The sequence below is a fragment of the Perognathus longimembris genome, chromosome 2, assembly GCF_023159225.1.
Source record: "Perognathus longimembris pacificus isolate PPM17 chromosome 2, ASM2315922v1, whole genome shotgun sequence".
NCBI classification, from domain to species: Eukaryota; Metazoa; Chordata; class Mammalia; order Rodentia; family Heteromyidae; genus Perognathus; species Perognathus longimembris.
In genome coordinates, this window is record NC_063162.1 from 56,236,521 (window position 1) to 56,248,553 (window position 12,033).

The 12,033-nt window shown below is 47.5% G+C and overlaps 1 protein-coding gene across 1 annotated transcript; it reads left to right on the forward strand.

Annotated features, from left to right (window-relative positions):
• Positions 1 to 280: 280 nt before the first annotated feature.
• On the forward strand, positions 281 to 9,553 carry C2H10orf99 (chromosome 2 C10orf99 homolog). Its single transcript, XM_048339174.1, has 3 exons — positions 281 to 380; positions 1,712 to 1,792; positions 9,468 to 9,553. The coding sequence occupies exons 1-3, from the start codon at positions 311 to 313 to the stop codon at positions 9,551 to 9,553; spliced, it is 237 nt and encodes a 78-aa protein (XP_048195131.1). The 5' UTR covers positions 281 to 310.
• The last annotated feature ends 2,480 nt before the right edge of the window (positions 9,554 to 12,033 follow it).

Sequence of the window (12,033 nt, forward strand, 5' to 3'; positions counted from 1 at the left end):
AGAGCAGGCATTTCCTGCTCTAACCCCTGAGGCCAGGCAGAGAGCTAGCTCTCAGGGCTAGGCATTTATGGTTCTCTTCACTTCAAATCACTTAATGTTCTTAACTTCTTGAAAAACTGGGTGGTTTTTTTTTTCCCTCTTAGGAGGGGCTGACTGTAATTTTTATGAGACTTCCCAGGGTGTGGTGCCCTTGCCAATCAGGAAATACCTCTCTGTGTGTCTTTATAAATGTCTGCCAGGATTCAAGGGAGACCTTCTGTGGGACATTTTCCTTCCCAGGACCTGAGACTGAGACTCCCTACACTTCACTATGAGGCTTGGAGTCCTTTCCAGCTTGCTCTTCATCCTGCTGCTCTGTTTCTCCATCTTCTCCTTGGAAGGTAGGGCTGCCTGTCCCATGCCTCCTCTACCTACACCCTTCCCCCTCACTCCTAGAATTCAGGGACAGCTATTGTAATATCTGAGAAGGTCCCAACCAAGAAGGTCCCCTATATACTATAGTACCCTAACGTTGCTTGGGGGCAACTTCAGACTCAGAATTCCACCCACCACTCCTGCAGCTCCCTTACAATTCATGGCTGCTCCACTAGACAGTGGGAGTCCTTCTTGTCTGGAAATTCATAACCATCCATTTGTATTGTGCTTAGATCAGAGTACATTTGTGCTGGGTGAATAGTCACATTAGCTGGTTAACTGTTTGATTTTGAGCATTCCAAAACCTCATGCACACAAAACACCCACAGGCATATGGAGTGAAGTGAGATGGAGTGGGATGTGCTTGTATGTGTTCAGCAATGGCAGGGAGGGGTGATCTTTTCAGCCTCATGGATGGGCATATTTGGCTCTTCTATCATTCCTGATCCCAAGAGGTAAGTGTTAGGGCTTTTTTCCCCCTGTGGCCTAGAAACTGCTTACTTCAAAATATTGGCTGAGAACAATTTCTGCCTTTCCCCATAAAGTTTTCTATCTCCTTAAGATTATCTGGCAGATTCCAGAATTGGTATTATTCAATTAGCACTTTGTATATGTAACTTCCCACCCTGAGTGATGCATGCTACCATGAATTAGTATGCTTGGGCATCACAGTGATTTATAACTTCACATTGTATTAATAAATGGAACAAAGCTATATGTACATAAAACATTTCTTCTACTTAGGATTCTTACACTAGATTGCCAAGAGAACTCCTGCATGGAAGAACATCATTTCTTCACAATGCCAAAAGGCTTTTCAGACTGGGGCAGCATTGAGAAAGGTCTAGTCTCAAAGCACTGTTACCTGCCAAAGCTGACTTTGCTATCTATGAAAAGTAGTAACAAAGCCCACCCTTTATCCTGGTCCAAAGCCAACTAGGGAAGAAAAATCCTGAAGATTTGAATTTCCAGTTAACCACCAAAAGGCTAGAAGTGCAGTTGTGGCTCAAGTGGTAGAGCTACAGTCTTTATCAAAAAAAGCCAGTAAGAGCACTTAGGCTCTGAGTTTAAGCCCCATTACCAACACACACACACACACACACACACACACACACACACACACACATACACACACTCACAAACGACCACCTCTTCCCTCCTCATCCTGAGTTTTCTTGAATAAATACTTCTGTACACTGAGCCTTGGAAGTAGAAACTTACTAGGAAACTCACTGCAAAGCTCTACCCCAGGGTGCCCCAAACCCACTGAAGTGTCTGTGTTTCTTTGTTTCCTCAGGGAAAAGGCATTTTGCCAAGCCTGGGAAACTCAGGTCCTGTTGTCGTCTAGTTCCAAGCCGCAACCAGACAACCCAGAAAGGTAAGTACCCATGTCCTGCTGGCACCCAAGGGAGGCATAGAGCAAGCCAGACTTGCAATCGGCCCCACATGTCCCTACCCTCACGCACTAGTACAGAGGGGCCCACAAACAGGTGAAATGACAGTCTCGTGGAGCTTTATATCGCCAAAGAGGGCAACAAAATCAATGATTTCCAACTGGACACTTTCTGTTAAGTGAAAACATTAAGAAATGACGTGAAGGCTGGGCCTGGTACATACCTGTAGTCCCAGAACTCAGGATACTGAGGCAGGGGAATAATGAGTTGCTGGCAAGCTTAGGTTACAATAAGAGATCCTGTCTTAAAAAAAAAAGGGGTGGGGGAGGCATAGGATGTAATTCAGTGGTAGAAGAGTACTTGCTTTAAATGCACAAGGCCCTGAGCTGGATCTGAATACTGCAAGAAAGGAAGAAAGGAAAGGAGAGGTGGAAGAAAGGAGGGAGGGGGGAAGGGAGGGAGTGAAGAAATTTAGGAAGGAAGGAAGAAGGAAGGGAGGGAGGAAGGGAAGGAGGGAGGGAGGGAGGAAGGAAGGAAGGAAGGAAGGAAGGAAGGAAGGAAGGAAGGAAGGAAGGAAGGAAGGAAGGAAGGAAGGGAAGGAAAATTGGAGTGTGTTGGGAGAGCATCTACACCTTGGGTGGGAGGAGTCAGAAGGCGTTGTCTTGACATTTATGAAATCCAAGGAAAGGCCAGCAGAAGAAGTAGCTAGGATGAAGGCCTGCATGATGATGGAGGTGATGATGGAGGCAATGATGGAGGCATCATTTAGTGGAAGGAGATGAGGAGTGAGGGAGCAGAAGCAAGAGGCCTGGAATAGGTCAGCAGGAGGCACAGAAGAAGAGAGGAGCTGCTCACACACTATAAACCAAGCCTTCCGGCCTGCTTGCCTATAGACATGAAGTACATGGCATAATGCAAGTCACTGATGGGGTGGAGTGGGGGGATGGTATCTGGGTGTGGGAAGCCCCAATTTGGTGGAAGATGAGGTGGCTCCCAAAGACTCATGCATCCAGACTTCAGTCCTGAGCACCCTGATGGAGGATAAAAACCAGAATCCATGCTCAGGATGAGTTGCAGAAGACCAAAAAGACTGACCTTTCTCAGGTTTGGAGAAGAGAGCCACTGAGTAATAAGGGGGAAAGAGCCTGGCCTATGAGGGCTGTGGGCTCCTAGCACTGGAGCTCCAGGCCAGGGGTAGACTGACACATTGGGATTTCTGTTCTGAGGTATGTGACCTGAGCTGCAGGACCTCTGTGGCTTTAGGCCAGAGGATCATAGATCCCGGAGTGGGCAGAGCCCTGCAGGAAGACTGCAGAGCCAGGACGGCAGCTTCTTGCCTGAGCTCCAGCTCTGAGGCCCTGCTGGCTCCTCTGGATAGCAGATAAAGGAGTCCACGATCAAGGGCAGAGCCCTGGGTCTTCTGTCTACCCAGGAAGAAACATGGGTGAGGAAAGATGGTGGTAGAGGTAGAGGGAGGGGAGGAGGGTGCCTGAGTCCTACATCTACCTGGGAAAAAACATGGGTGAGAAAGATAGTGGTAGAGGTAGAGGAAGGGGAATAGGGTGGCTCCAGGCTCAGGCCACCCAACAGCCCCTCCTCCCAACCAGCATCACACCCAGAGCGGGGCTGGGTAAAAATAACCAGTTGTCACACATACACCTCGAGAACTGAGAAAGGAGTGTGAGGCATCCGCCTAGGTAAGGTGGAGGGCGAGCAATGGCTGCCTACAGCTCCATCCCCCCAGGCTGAGAGGAGGAGGAGCCAAGGAGCAACAGTGTTTCTGTGAAATGAGGAGGTGCAAACCTAGGAAGAGAGAAGTGAGGCTCTCTGCTGAGAGGGGCTTGTTCCAACCTGCCCATGCTCTCTAATCCTCCCTAGCAGGATGCTCAGCAGTAGGAGGGAGAAATTGGAGGGCAGGTGCACCCATTCATACTACAATCGTACATACCCCATACATATAACACATATACACAACACACAAGTACACACACAGGGACATACACATATTACCCACAGATCACTCAGACAGATACAAATACATACACCACACACTACACACAGAGAGATATATGCAGATACACATTCAGGCATACGCAGATATGTATACAAATATATACATACACAAACATATGTGCCACACAACTATGTACAAGTATACACAACACACACACACACACACACACACACACACACACACACACAGGAAACAGCCAGGATTGCTCCTTGTACACAGCCCTAGGTCAGCCTTCTTGCCAGTCATATGACAATGTGGGAGAACTGTTTAGATCCACGGTTCTTATGTGGAGATTAGAGTTCTTACTTGTGTGTACATTTTCAAAATCCCATTGCAGAAATGGATCAACAACTTGGAACAAGAAGAGTGAAATCAATGTATTGACTGGGTCCTAACCATGTGATCTCTCTGAAATCATTGGATCTACCCTTGAGGGTTTTATGTCTAATGTATAGTTTGGGAAACAGACTCAGAGAGAAACTGATGCAGAAACAGAAACCAGGGTCTATGGACTTCTTTCCTCGGGACAATCTGACTTTTCTCTGGAGGGAAAGTTCCTGTAGTCCATGAATGGAGACAGGCACAGGCCATGGGATGCAGAGTGTGCTGGCTGTGTGTCCTTGAGCAGTCCCCAGCTTAGCTGAGCCTCCGGCTGCGGTGAGTAATCAGTGGGGTCATGTCCATAAAGCCCTTGGCGTCCAGCCTGCCACATGACACACAGCCTGTTACCTGAGATGAAGGCTAGGCCAACGCAGAACAGAAAGCCTGCCCATTATTGTCCAGGCTGTCTTACAAGCCAACCTGGGAACCAGAGAGAAGGAAGGAGATGAATCAGGTGTTAAGTGACACACAGCAGGATTTTAGAATTTGCCAGGTTCGTGAAATCTAGACTCATGTCCCAGTTCAGAGAGAAGACATTGCCTCCAAGAGCTTGTCAAACCTTCAGTACACCTTGTCCCTGGTTATTTTGGAGACAGAGTCTTTCTGGATGGCTTCCAACCATAAGCCTGTGCCAGGCTAGGTTCGCCTCCCCTGGCACGGAGATGCTAGGCTTATTCTCTTATCTGTGCTCCCTTTCTCACCCTCTCCCCTGGTTGCCCGACCAGCAGGCAAGACCAGGGTGGAGTGAGGGGCTAGGGAAGGCCTCAGGTGCACGTGGCCGAACGAGATCCCCTTTCCTCCCTCCTTACCCACGAAGGAAGCCAGGCGTACGTGGAGTCTTGGAGACAGCTTCAAGAGCAAATCTGATTTAATAGGGGAGTGGCTAACAGTTAAGATAGTAATGCTGACGAGAAAAGGGGTGATAGACCAGGAGCTGGCGATAGGCTGGCAAGCTTGTCTTAAGACCCCCTCATGGGCTAACGTCACTCCCATAGCACCACCCCTGGGCAAAGCCCGTGAAGAGGGGAGCACACGTGCTAGCTGGCGAGAAGTTGGGGGGCTGGTTGCCAAGCCACCCCTTCTGGTTCCAGACCCAGAGAGGTGTGGCTTGCTTCCACAGTGCCCCAGGGCTGGGGGAAGGGCAGCGTCTCAGGATAGCTTTCCTTGCCCTTCCCCCCCTCAAGGCCAAAGCTGAATCCCCAACAAGCCTGCACATCTCAGTCTCTTGAGCAGCTAGGATTACAAGCCACCAGCACTCAGAATTATTATTTTTTTTTGTCTTTTTAAACTGAGAGCCAGTACTTGCTAGACAAAGGTTCTACCACACCCTCTATGACTCCTTCCCCAACCCTCCCCCAAAGCAACATTCAATATACTGACCATGTTGGATCTTGAAAGACATCAAGCACTGGCCCCAAACCTGTGAGGTCAGATTGATGATTGTTTAGGCCCCATCAGGTGAAAGGTCTATGAGTCTGAAGCCTCTGTCAAGCACTTTCCTTAACTATGTCCTGAGGCTGCCAGAAGGAAAGCTCCTGGAGGCTCTGGCACCTGAGAGACTGCCCAGTTCCAGAGAGCCACTGCCACCTCCCTGTGTCAGAGCTCAGCAGAGGAACTCTATCCTGGGGGCAGAAGGTATAAGCCACCAAGTGGCTACATTTGTCCTCAGAAAAGACCTCAGGCTGCAAGGACAAAGGCTCCTATTGTATATACTGTGGTGGCTTGTCGTTTCTGATTTCTGCAATGGGCCTTGAATGAAGGGGTAGAGCAAGCTCAGATGGATAGTCTTGATCCTTGTAATGATACCCATAGCTGCATTACAAGCCATCCCCAGCTTTGTACTTAGGATGTTTTCACTAATCTTCATGTCACTATGTATGTTTTCTTGGCTTAGCTGATTCCATCCCCTTCCTTTCTTCTGTTCTTCCTTTATTTCTCCCTCCTTCCTTCCCTTCCTCCCTCCCCTTTTTCTCTCTTGTTTTCTTTCCTTCTCTTTACTTTCCTTCTCCCTTCCTTCCTTGATTTCTTTCTCTTCCTTCTTTCCTTCTTCCCTTCCTTCCTTCCTTCCTTCTTTCTTTCCTTTCTTTGTTTTCTTTCCTCCTCTCTCCCCTGATGACTTTCTTTCCTTCCTTTCTATTTTCTTTCTTTGTCTCTTTTTCTTTCTTTTTTTCTCTCTCTTTCTTTCTTTCTTTCTTCCTTTCTTCTTTCCTTTCTTCCTTCCTTCCTTCCTTTCTTTCCTTCTTTCTTTTTCTCCTTTCTTTCTTTTCTTTTTTTTTACTTTCAGGATCAGGTACCTTTTCATTTATTTGTTTTGCTTTTTGTTCAGTCCTGGGGCATGGACTCAGGGCCTGAGCACTCCCTGGCTTCTTTTTGCTCAAGGCTAGCACTCTGCCACTTGAGCCACAGTGCCACTTCTGGCTGTTTTCCATATATGTGGTGCTGGGGAATCGAACCCAGGGCTTCATGTATACAAGTGAAGCACTCTTGCCACTAGGCCATATTCCCAGCCCCTCGTCCTCCCTTTCTTTCTTCCTTTTTTTTTTTTTTTTTTCCTCAGAGAGAGTCTCACTATGTAGCCTGGGCTGACTTCAAACGCACAATCCTCCTGCCTCCACTTCCCAGTGATAAGATCATAGGCTTCATCCATCCTTCCCCAAGTTTGGGAAAGTGGCTTTGTGGATGGCTGGGCTCCCCGGCCTGTCTGGAGTTGGAGGATGGGTCCAGTTGGAGCATTTAGAATCTCTGCACAGTGTCTTTCATTCCCCAAGCATCTTATTCCAGACTGTTCATGCAGGGTTGCTGAGCTCTACTTACATGATGGGAAATATGTACTTTAGGCAGGAGTCCAGAACTGATCCACATTCATCCCACCCCATGCTATTGGCTGAAGCAAGTCACAAGGCCAGTCCAGATACCAGAAGCAGGGAAATGTATTCCATATCTTAATGAAAGTAACCACAAAGGAGAGATGGAGGATTATTCCCATATTTTCAGTCAACCACAATGTATATTGTAAAAACTAGAAAAGGTTGTCTGAGATTTAAAGGTAGGAATAGGAGCAGAGGAAGTTGTCAGGAAACCATGGGCCTCCATCAGGAATGCAAAGGAAAAAGAAAAAGTAGGAAGGAAATCACACCAATTGTAGTTATTTGTGGTTATTGCATGAGGCTTGTAGTTGAATTATGATCATTAAATCTATTTTTAGTTTAGCATGTGTTTGTTTAACAATGACTAGGAGGAGGATTTATAACTGCTAACAGACTTAATCTCAAAATAATCCTAAGGCTGGGAATATGGCCTAGTGGCAAGAGTGCTTGCATCACATACATGAAGCCCTGCGTTCAATTCCCCAGCACCACATATATAGAAAACGGCCAGAAGTGGCGCTGTGGCTCAAGTGGCAGAGTGCTAGCCTTGAGCAAAAAGAAGCCAGGGACAGTGCTCAGGCCCTGAGTCCAGGGCTCAGGACTGGCCAAAAAAAAAAAAAAAAAAAAAAAAAAAAAAAAAAATCCTAAAAGTTACATACTATGACTGTCCTCATTTTCACACAGGAGGGACTAAAGCACAGAAAAGATAGAATTCGTTGGGCTGGTGCTAGTGGCTCATACCTGTAATCTTAGCTACTTAGGAGGCTAAAATCTGAAGATCAAGATTTGAAGCCAGCAAATCAACAAGATTTTTTTTAAATTTTAGTTTAGTTTTGCTGGTCCTAGGGCTTGAATTCAGGGCCTAGGTGCTGTCTCTAGCCTCTTTGTGCCCAATGCTAGAGCTTTACCACTTTAGCCACAGTGTCACTTCTGGCCTTTTCTTTTACCTTTCCTTTCCTTTTTCTTTCCTTTCTTTCTCTCTCTCTCTCTCTTTTTTTTTTTTTGGCCAGTTCTGGGGCTTGAACTCAGAGCCTGGGTGCTGTCCCTGAGCCTCTTTGGACTCAAAGCTAGCACTCTATCACTTGAGCCACAGTGCCACTTCCAGCTTTTTCTGTTTGTGTGGTACTGAGGTATCGAAACCAGGACTTCATGCATGCTGGGCAAGCACTCTACCACTAGGCCACTTTCCCAGCCCCACTTTTGGCTTTTTCTGAGTAGTTCATTGGAGATAAGAGTCTTGGACTTTTCTGCCCGGGCTGGCCTTGAACTGCAATCCTCAGGTCTCAGCTTTCTGAGTAGCTAGGATTATAGGCATAAGCCTCTGGTGCCCAGCTATGAGATTCTTATCTACAATTAACCAGAAAAAGCCAGAAGTAAAAGTATGGCTCAAATGGTAGAGTGCCAGCCAGCATTGAGCAGAAAAGTCACACAAGAATGTGTGTCTCGGCTGGGAATATGGCCTAGTGGAAAGAGTACTTGCCTCGTATACATGAAGCCCTGGGTTTGATTCCCCAGCACCACATATATAGAAAACGGCCAGAAGTGGCGCTGTGGCTCAAGTGGCAGAGTGCTAGCCTTGAGCAAAAAGAACCCAGGGACAGTGCTCAGGCCCTGAGTCCGGACTGGCAAAAAAAACAAAAAACAAAATGTGTGTCTCTGAGTTTAAGCTTCATTACAAGAAGGAAGGGGGGTGAGGAGGAGGAGGAGGAGGAGGAGGAGGAGGAGGAGGAGGAGGAGGAGGAGGAGGAGGAGGAGGAGGAGGAGAGAAAAAGAAAACTTGTTGGAAGTCACACAGCTAATAAGTGGCACAATGGGCTTTGAATCCAAATAATTAGGCTCCAGATTCTATGTTTTTAACTTCCACATTACAGTGTATATAGTAATGATTTGGACAAATGAGAGGAACAATTTTCATTACTACCACTTAACCCTTCCCATTCGTTTCTCCTTTGTTTTTCCTTTTAGTTCAGAAACATTTACTTAGCTTTATTTATTGTCTTGAATGACTGGCCCCTTCTGGGCTCCAGGGAGGACCGTAAGATCTGGTGTTTGCTTTGGTGCTTAGCAGGACAGTGGTGGTTCACATCTCTAATCCTACTACTCTGGGGGCTGGCATCTAAGGATCATGGTGCAAAGCCAGCCTGATCAGAAAAGTTCATAAGACTTCTATATCTGGTTAGGCACAAAAAAAAGCTGAAAGTAGAGCTGTGGCTCAAGTGGCAAAGCACAAGACTTAGGAAAAAAGCTCAGGGATAGCACCTAGGCCCTGAGTTCAAGCTCCAGAACCAGAACAAAAGAAAAAAAACATCATGTTTGAGAATGAATCTTGTGTCCCTCCTTCTCTCCATTCCCCACTTTCTGCCCCCTCCTTCTTGTCTGCCTGTTGCTCCCTTCCAGGAAATCGCATAAAGATCTGCAGAGTGTGCAAGATGAAGGCAGTGGCCCAGCCTTGGGTGGTACCTGGTGCACTCCCACAGGTGTGACTTTCCCAGCTCCAGGCTCTACCAACTGAAACCCTCATGTCCAGAGCTGGACACATTCAGAAGCTCCCAGATGGCTCCTGTGACTTCCACAGCAGTATACTGTAGTGTTGGAGGGCTTCATCTTGGGCAGCAAGGGCCCTGAGAAAATATTAGAACTCCAGGGCCTGAACATGATCGCATCATCAACCTTCATAATTATCATGAATCAGGCCAAGCCCACCGGGCTTTGGACCCCACAGAATCCTTCCATTGCTGAAAATTGAGGACCCTCGTCATGACCTGTGGCAACTCAGATCCAGAAACCCCCAACTCTGATACAGTGCAAGGTAGCAAGACCCTGTGATGGACCAGGACTGTGGCATGTCAGCAAGGCCTTACCATCCTCCTAACTTCCCAACCTGAAAGAGCAACCACAAATACATCTAAATAAACACACAGAAAGTACCACAGAGCATCCTTGTTTGATAAAGTTGATGATGGGGCCTGCGACACCATGTTCTTGTAAAAGAAATCTGTGTCCATCTTGGTATCATAGGTCAGGTGAGGGGGAGGGACAGTGTGTCCAGCAAATCAAGACACAAAACCCAGACCACCTGAGATTTTCTGTGTGACCCAGGTACAACAACTCCCTTCCATGCAGAATGGCTATCTCAGAACCTACTCAGAGGATCACGGCAGGAGTAAAGTACTCACGGAGGGGCATGGCTCAGAAAGTCCCTGCCTTTCCTGCCCTAACTCTTTTGGTGTGTGGGGAGGGTAGAGGTGTTGATGTTCACAGTGCACACAGAGCTGAGACACAGAAGGGACAGATGGCTCAGATCTAAGAGGCTTATCTATCTCCCAGCAAAGCTCCCTCTGATCGGATTCTCCCAGCAAGGTGAGAAGTCCCATTCCTACAACATCCATGGGCAGGAGTGAAAACACCAGGCTCCACCGGAGTGAGGCTGAGGCAGGGTCTAAGGACAGAACGCATTATCTTACCATGGTCCAGACTTCTCAGTCCTTCTCACAATCATCACATATAGGCTCTCTCACTCCTCCAGTCACTCATTCCCACATTAGGCCATGATCAGACTCTGTATAAGGTTCTGGGACTCAGAAAAGAATAAACTTGGTCCTTCAACTTCTGAAAGGTAATTAATGCTCCACAAAATTGCAAGTTCCAAGGAAAGACCTGAGGATGGAGGGTTCAGGAAGAGAGTGGAATATAAAAGCAAAGAGAGAAGCTGACACAAACTCAGTGAAGGGGAGAATCCCCACTGGGGAAGGAACACTTGTGAAGTGTGTATGGGCAATGTGCTGTATGTGCATGGATTGTGGTGTGTGTATGTGTGTGTGTATGTGTGTGTGTGTGTGTGTATGTGAGAGAGAGAGAGAGAGAGAGAGAGAGAGGGATCTGGGCTGAAGTAGGTGCACAGCTGAGACTCAGCAAGGAAGACTTGAATGTTAAATTGGAATTCAGCACCTGGACAGCAACATCGAGGTCAAAGGACCCAGAACCTCATTATGTATTTGAGGTTTATCTTGAGAAGAAGAGGTGTGTGTTAGGAGAGAAAACACAGTAAGAAAAGGAAGAATAAACTGGAATGGGTGAGGCACGGGGAAGACATGCAGAAACTGGGTAGGTAGGGACAAGTTAAACCCTCACCAGGAGCCTCATAGAAGTAGGTGGCCAAAATGGCAGAACTGTAGTTCCTACGTACTGACCTTCTCCTTCTCTCCTTTTCCCCAAAGAGGTAAAGAGACACATACAACTTCACCTGTGAGCTTACATCCACCAGGAGGGATAACTCCACGATCATGTTCCCTGAGGCTGAACTGAGCCCCTTCTGGAAATTGACAGAATACAGGAAAGCAGGAAGCCTACAGCCTCCGCCTCTCAAAGGGGGCATACTGGAAGGATTACAGTGACAAAGCTAGCATACATAAGTGACAGAAAGGCCCACCCTGGCACCTTTTCAGGGCAAGGGGGCAGGATTGTGATGCCATGGCTTAAACCACAGTGAAGTGGACATTGGCCTTCCAGAGACTCCAGCCACAGAGCAGTACCAGCCCCAAAAAAAGCACAAAGGAAGATGGGGATTGTGCGAGTGCCTGGCTCCACCTGTGGTGTCTGTGACATCGATCCGGTGCATTGTACACATAACGTGGCATGCTGAATAGAAACCCCTTTGTACAACTACTTAAAGTTAATCTACTTTTTAAAATCACTCACTCTTCCTTGGCCAACTGGAAGGGTAGATCTACTGCCTACCCCCTCCTCACTGTCCCAGACTAGATACAGGGGTAGGGAGAAGATGGTAGGTGTTGGATCCTGCCTACCACTTCCTCTCACACAGTTAAGGAGCGCCTCTGGGAGCGATGGCCTACTGGAGAGGCAAGGTAGGAACAGGCTGAGATCCCACCGAGGGGTCCTCATAACCCCCACAGCCTACTCCCTTCCACCCCTTCTCTTTGTATTTTGGTCTTGCCCTCAAAGC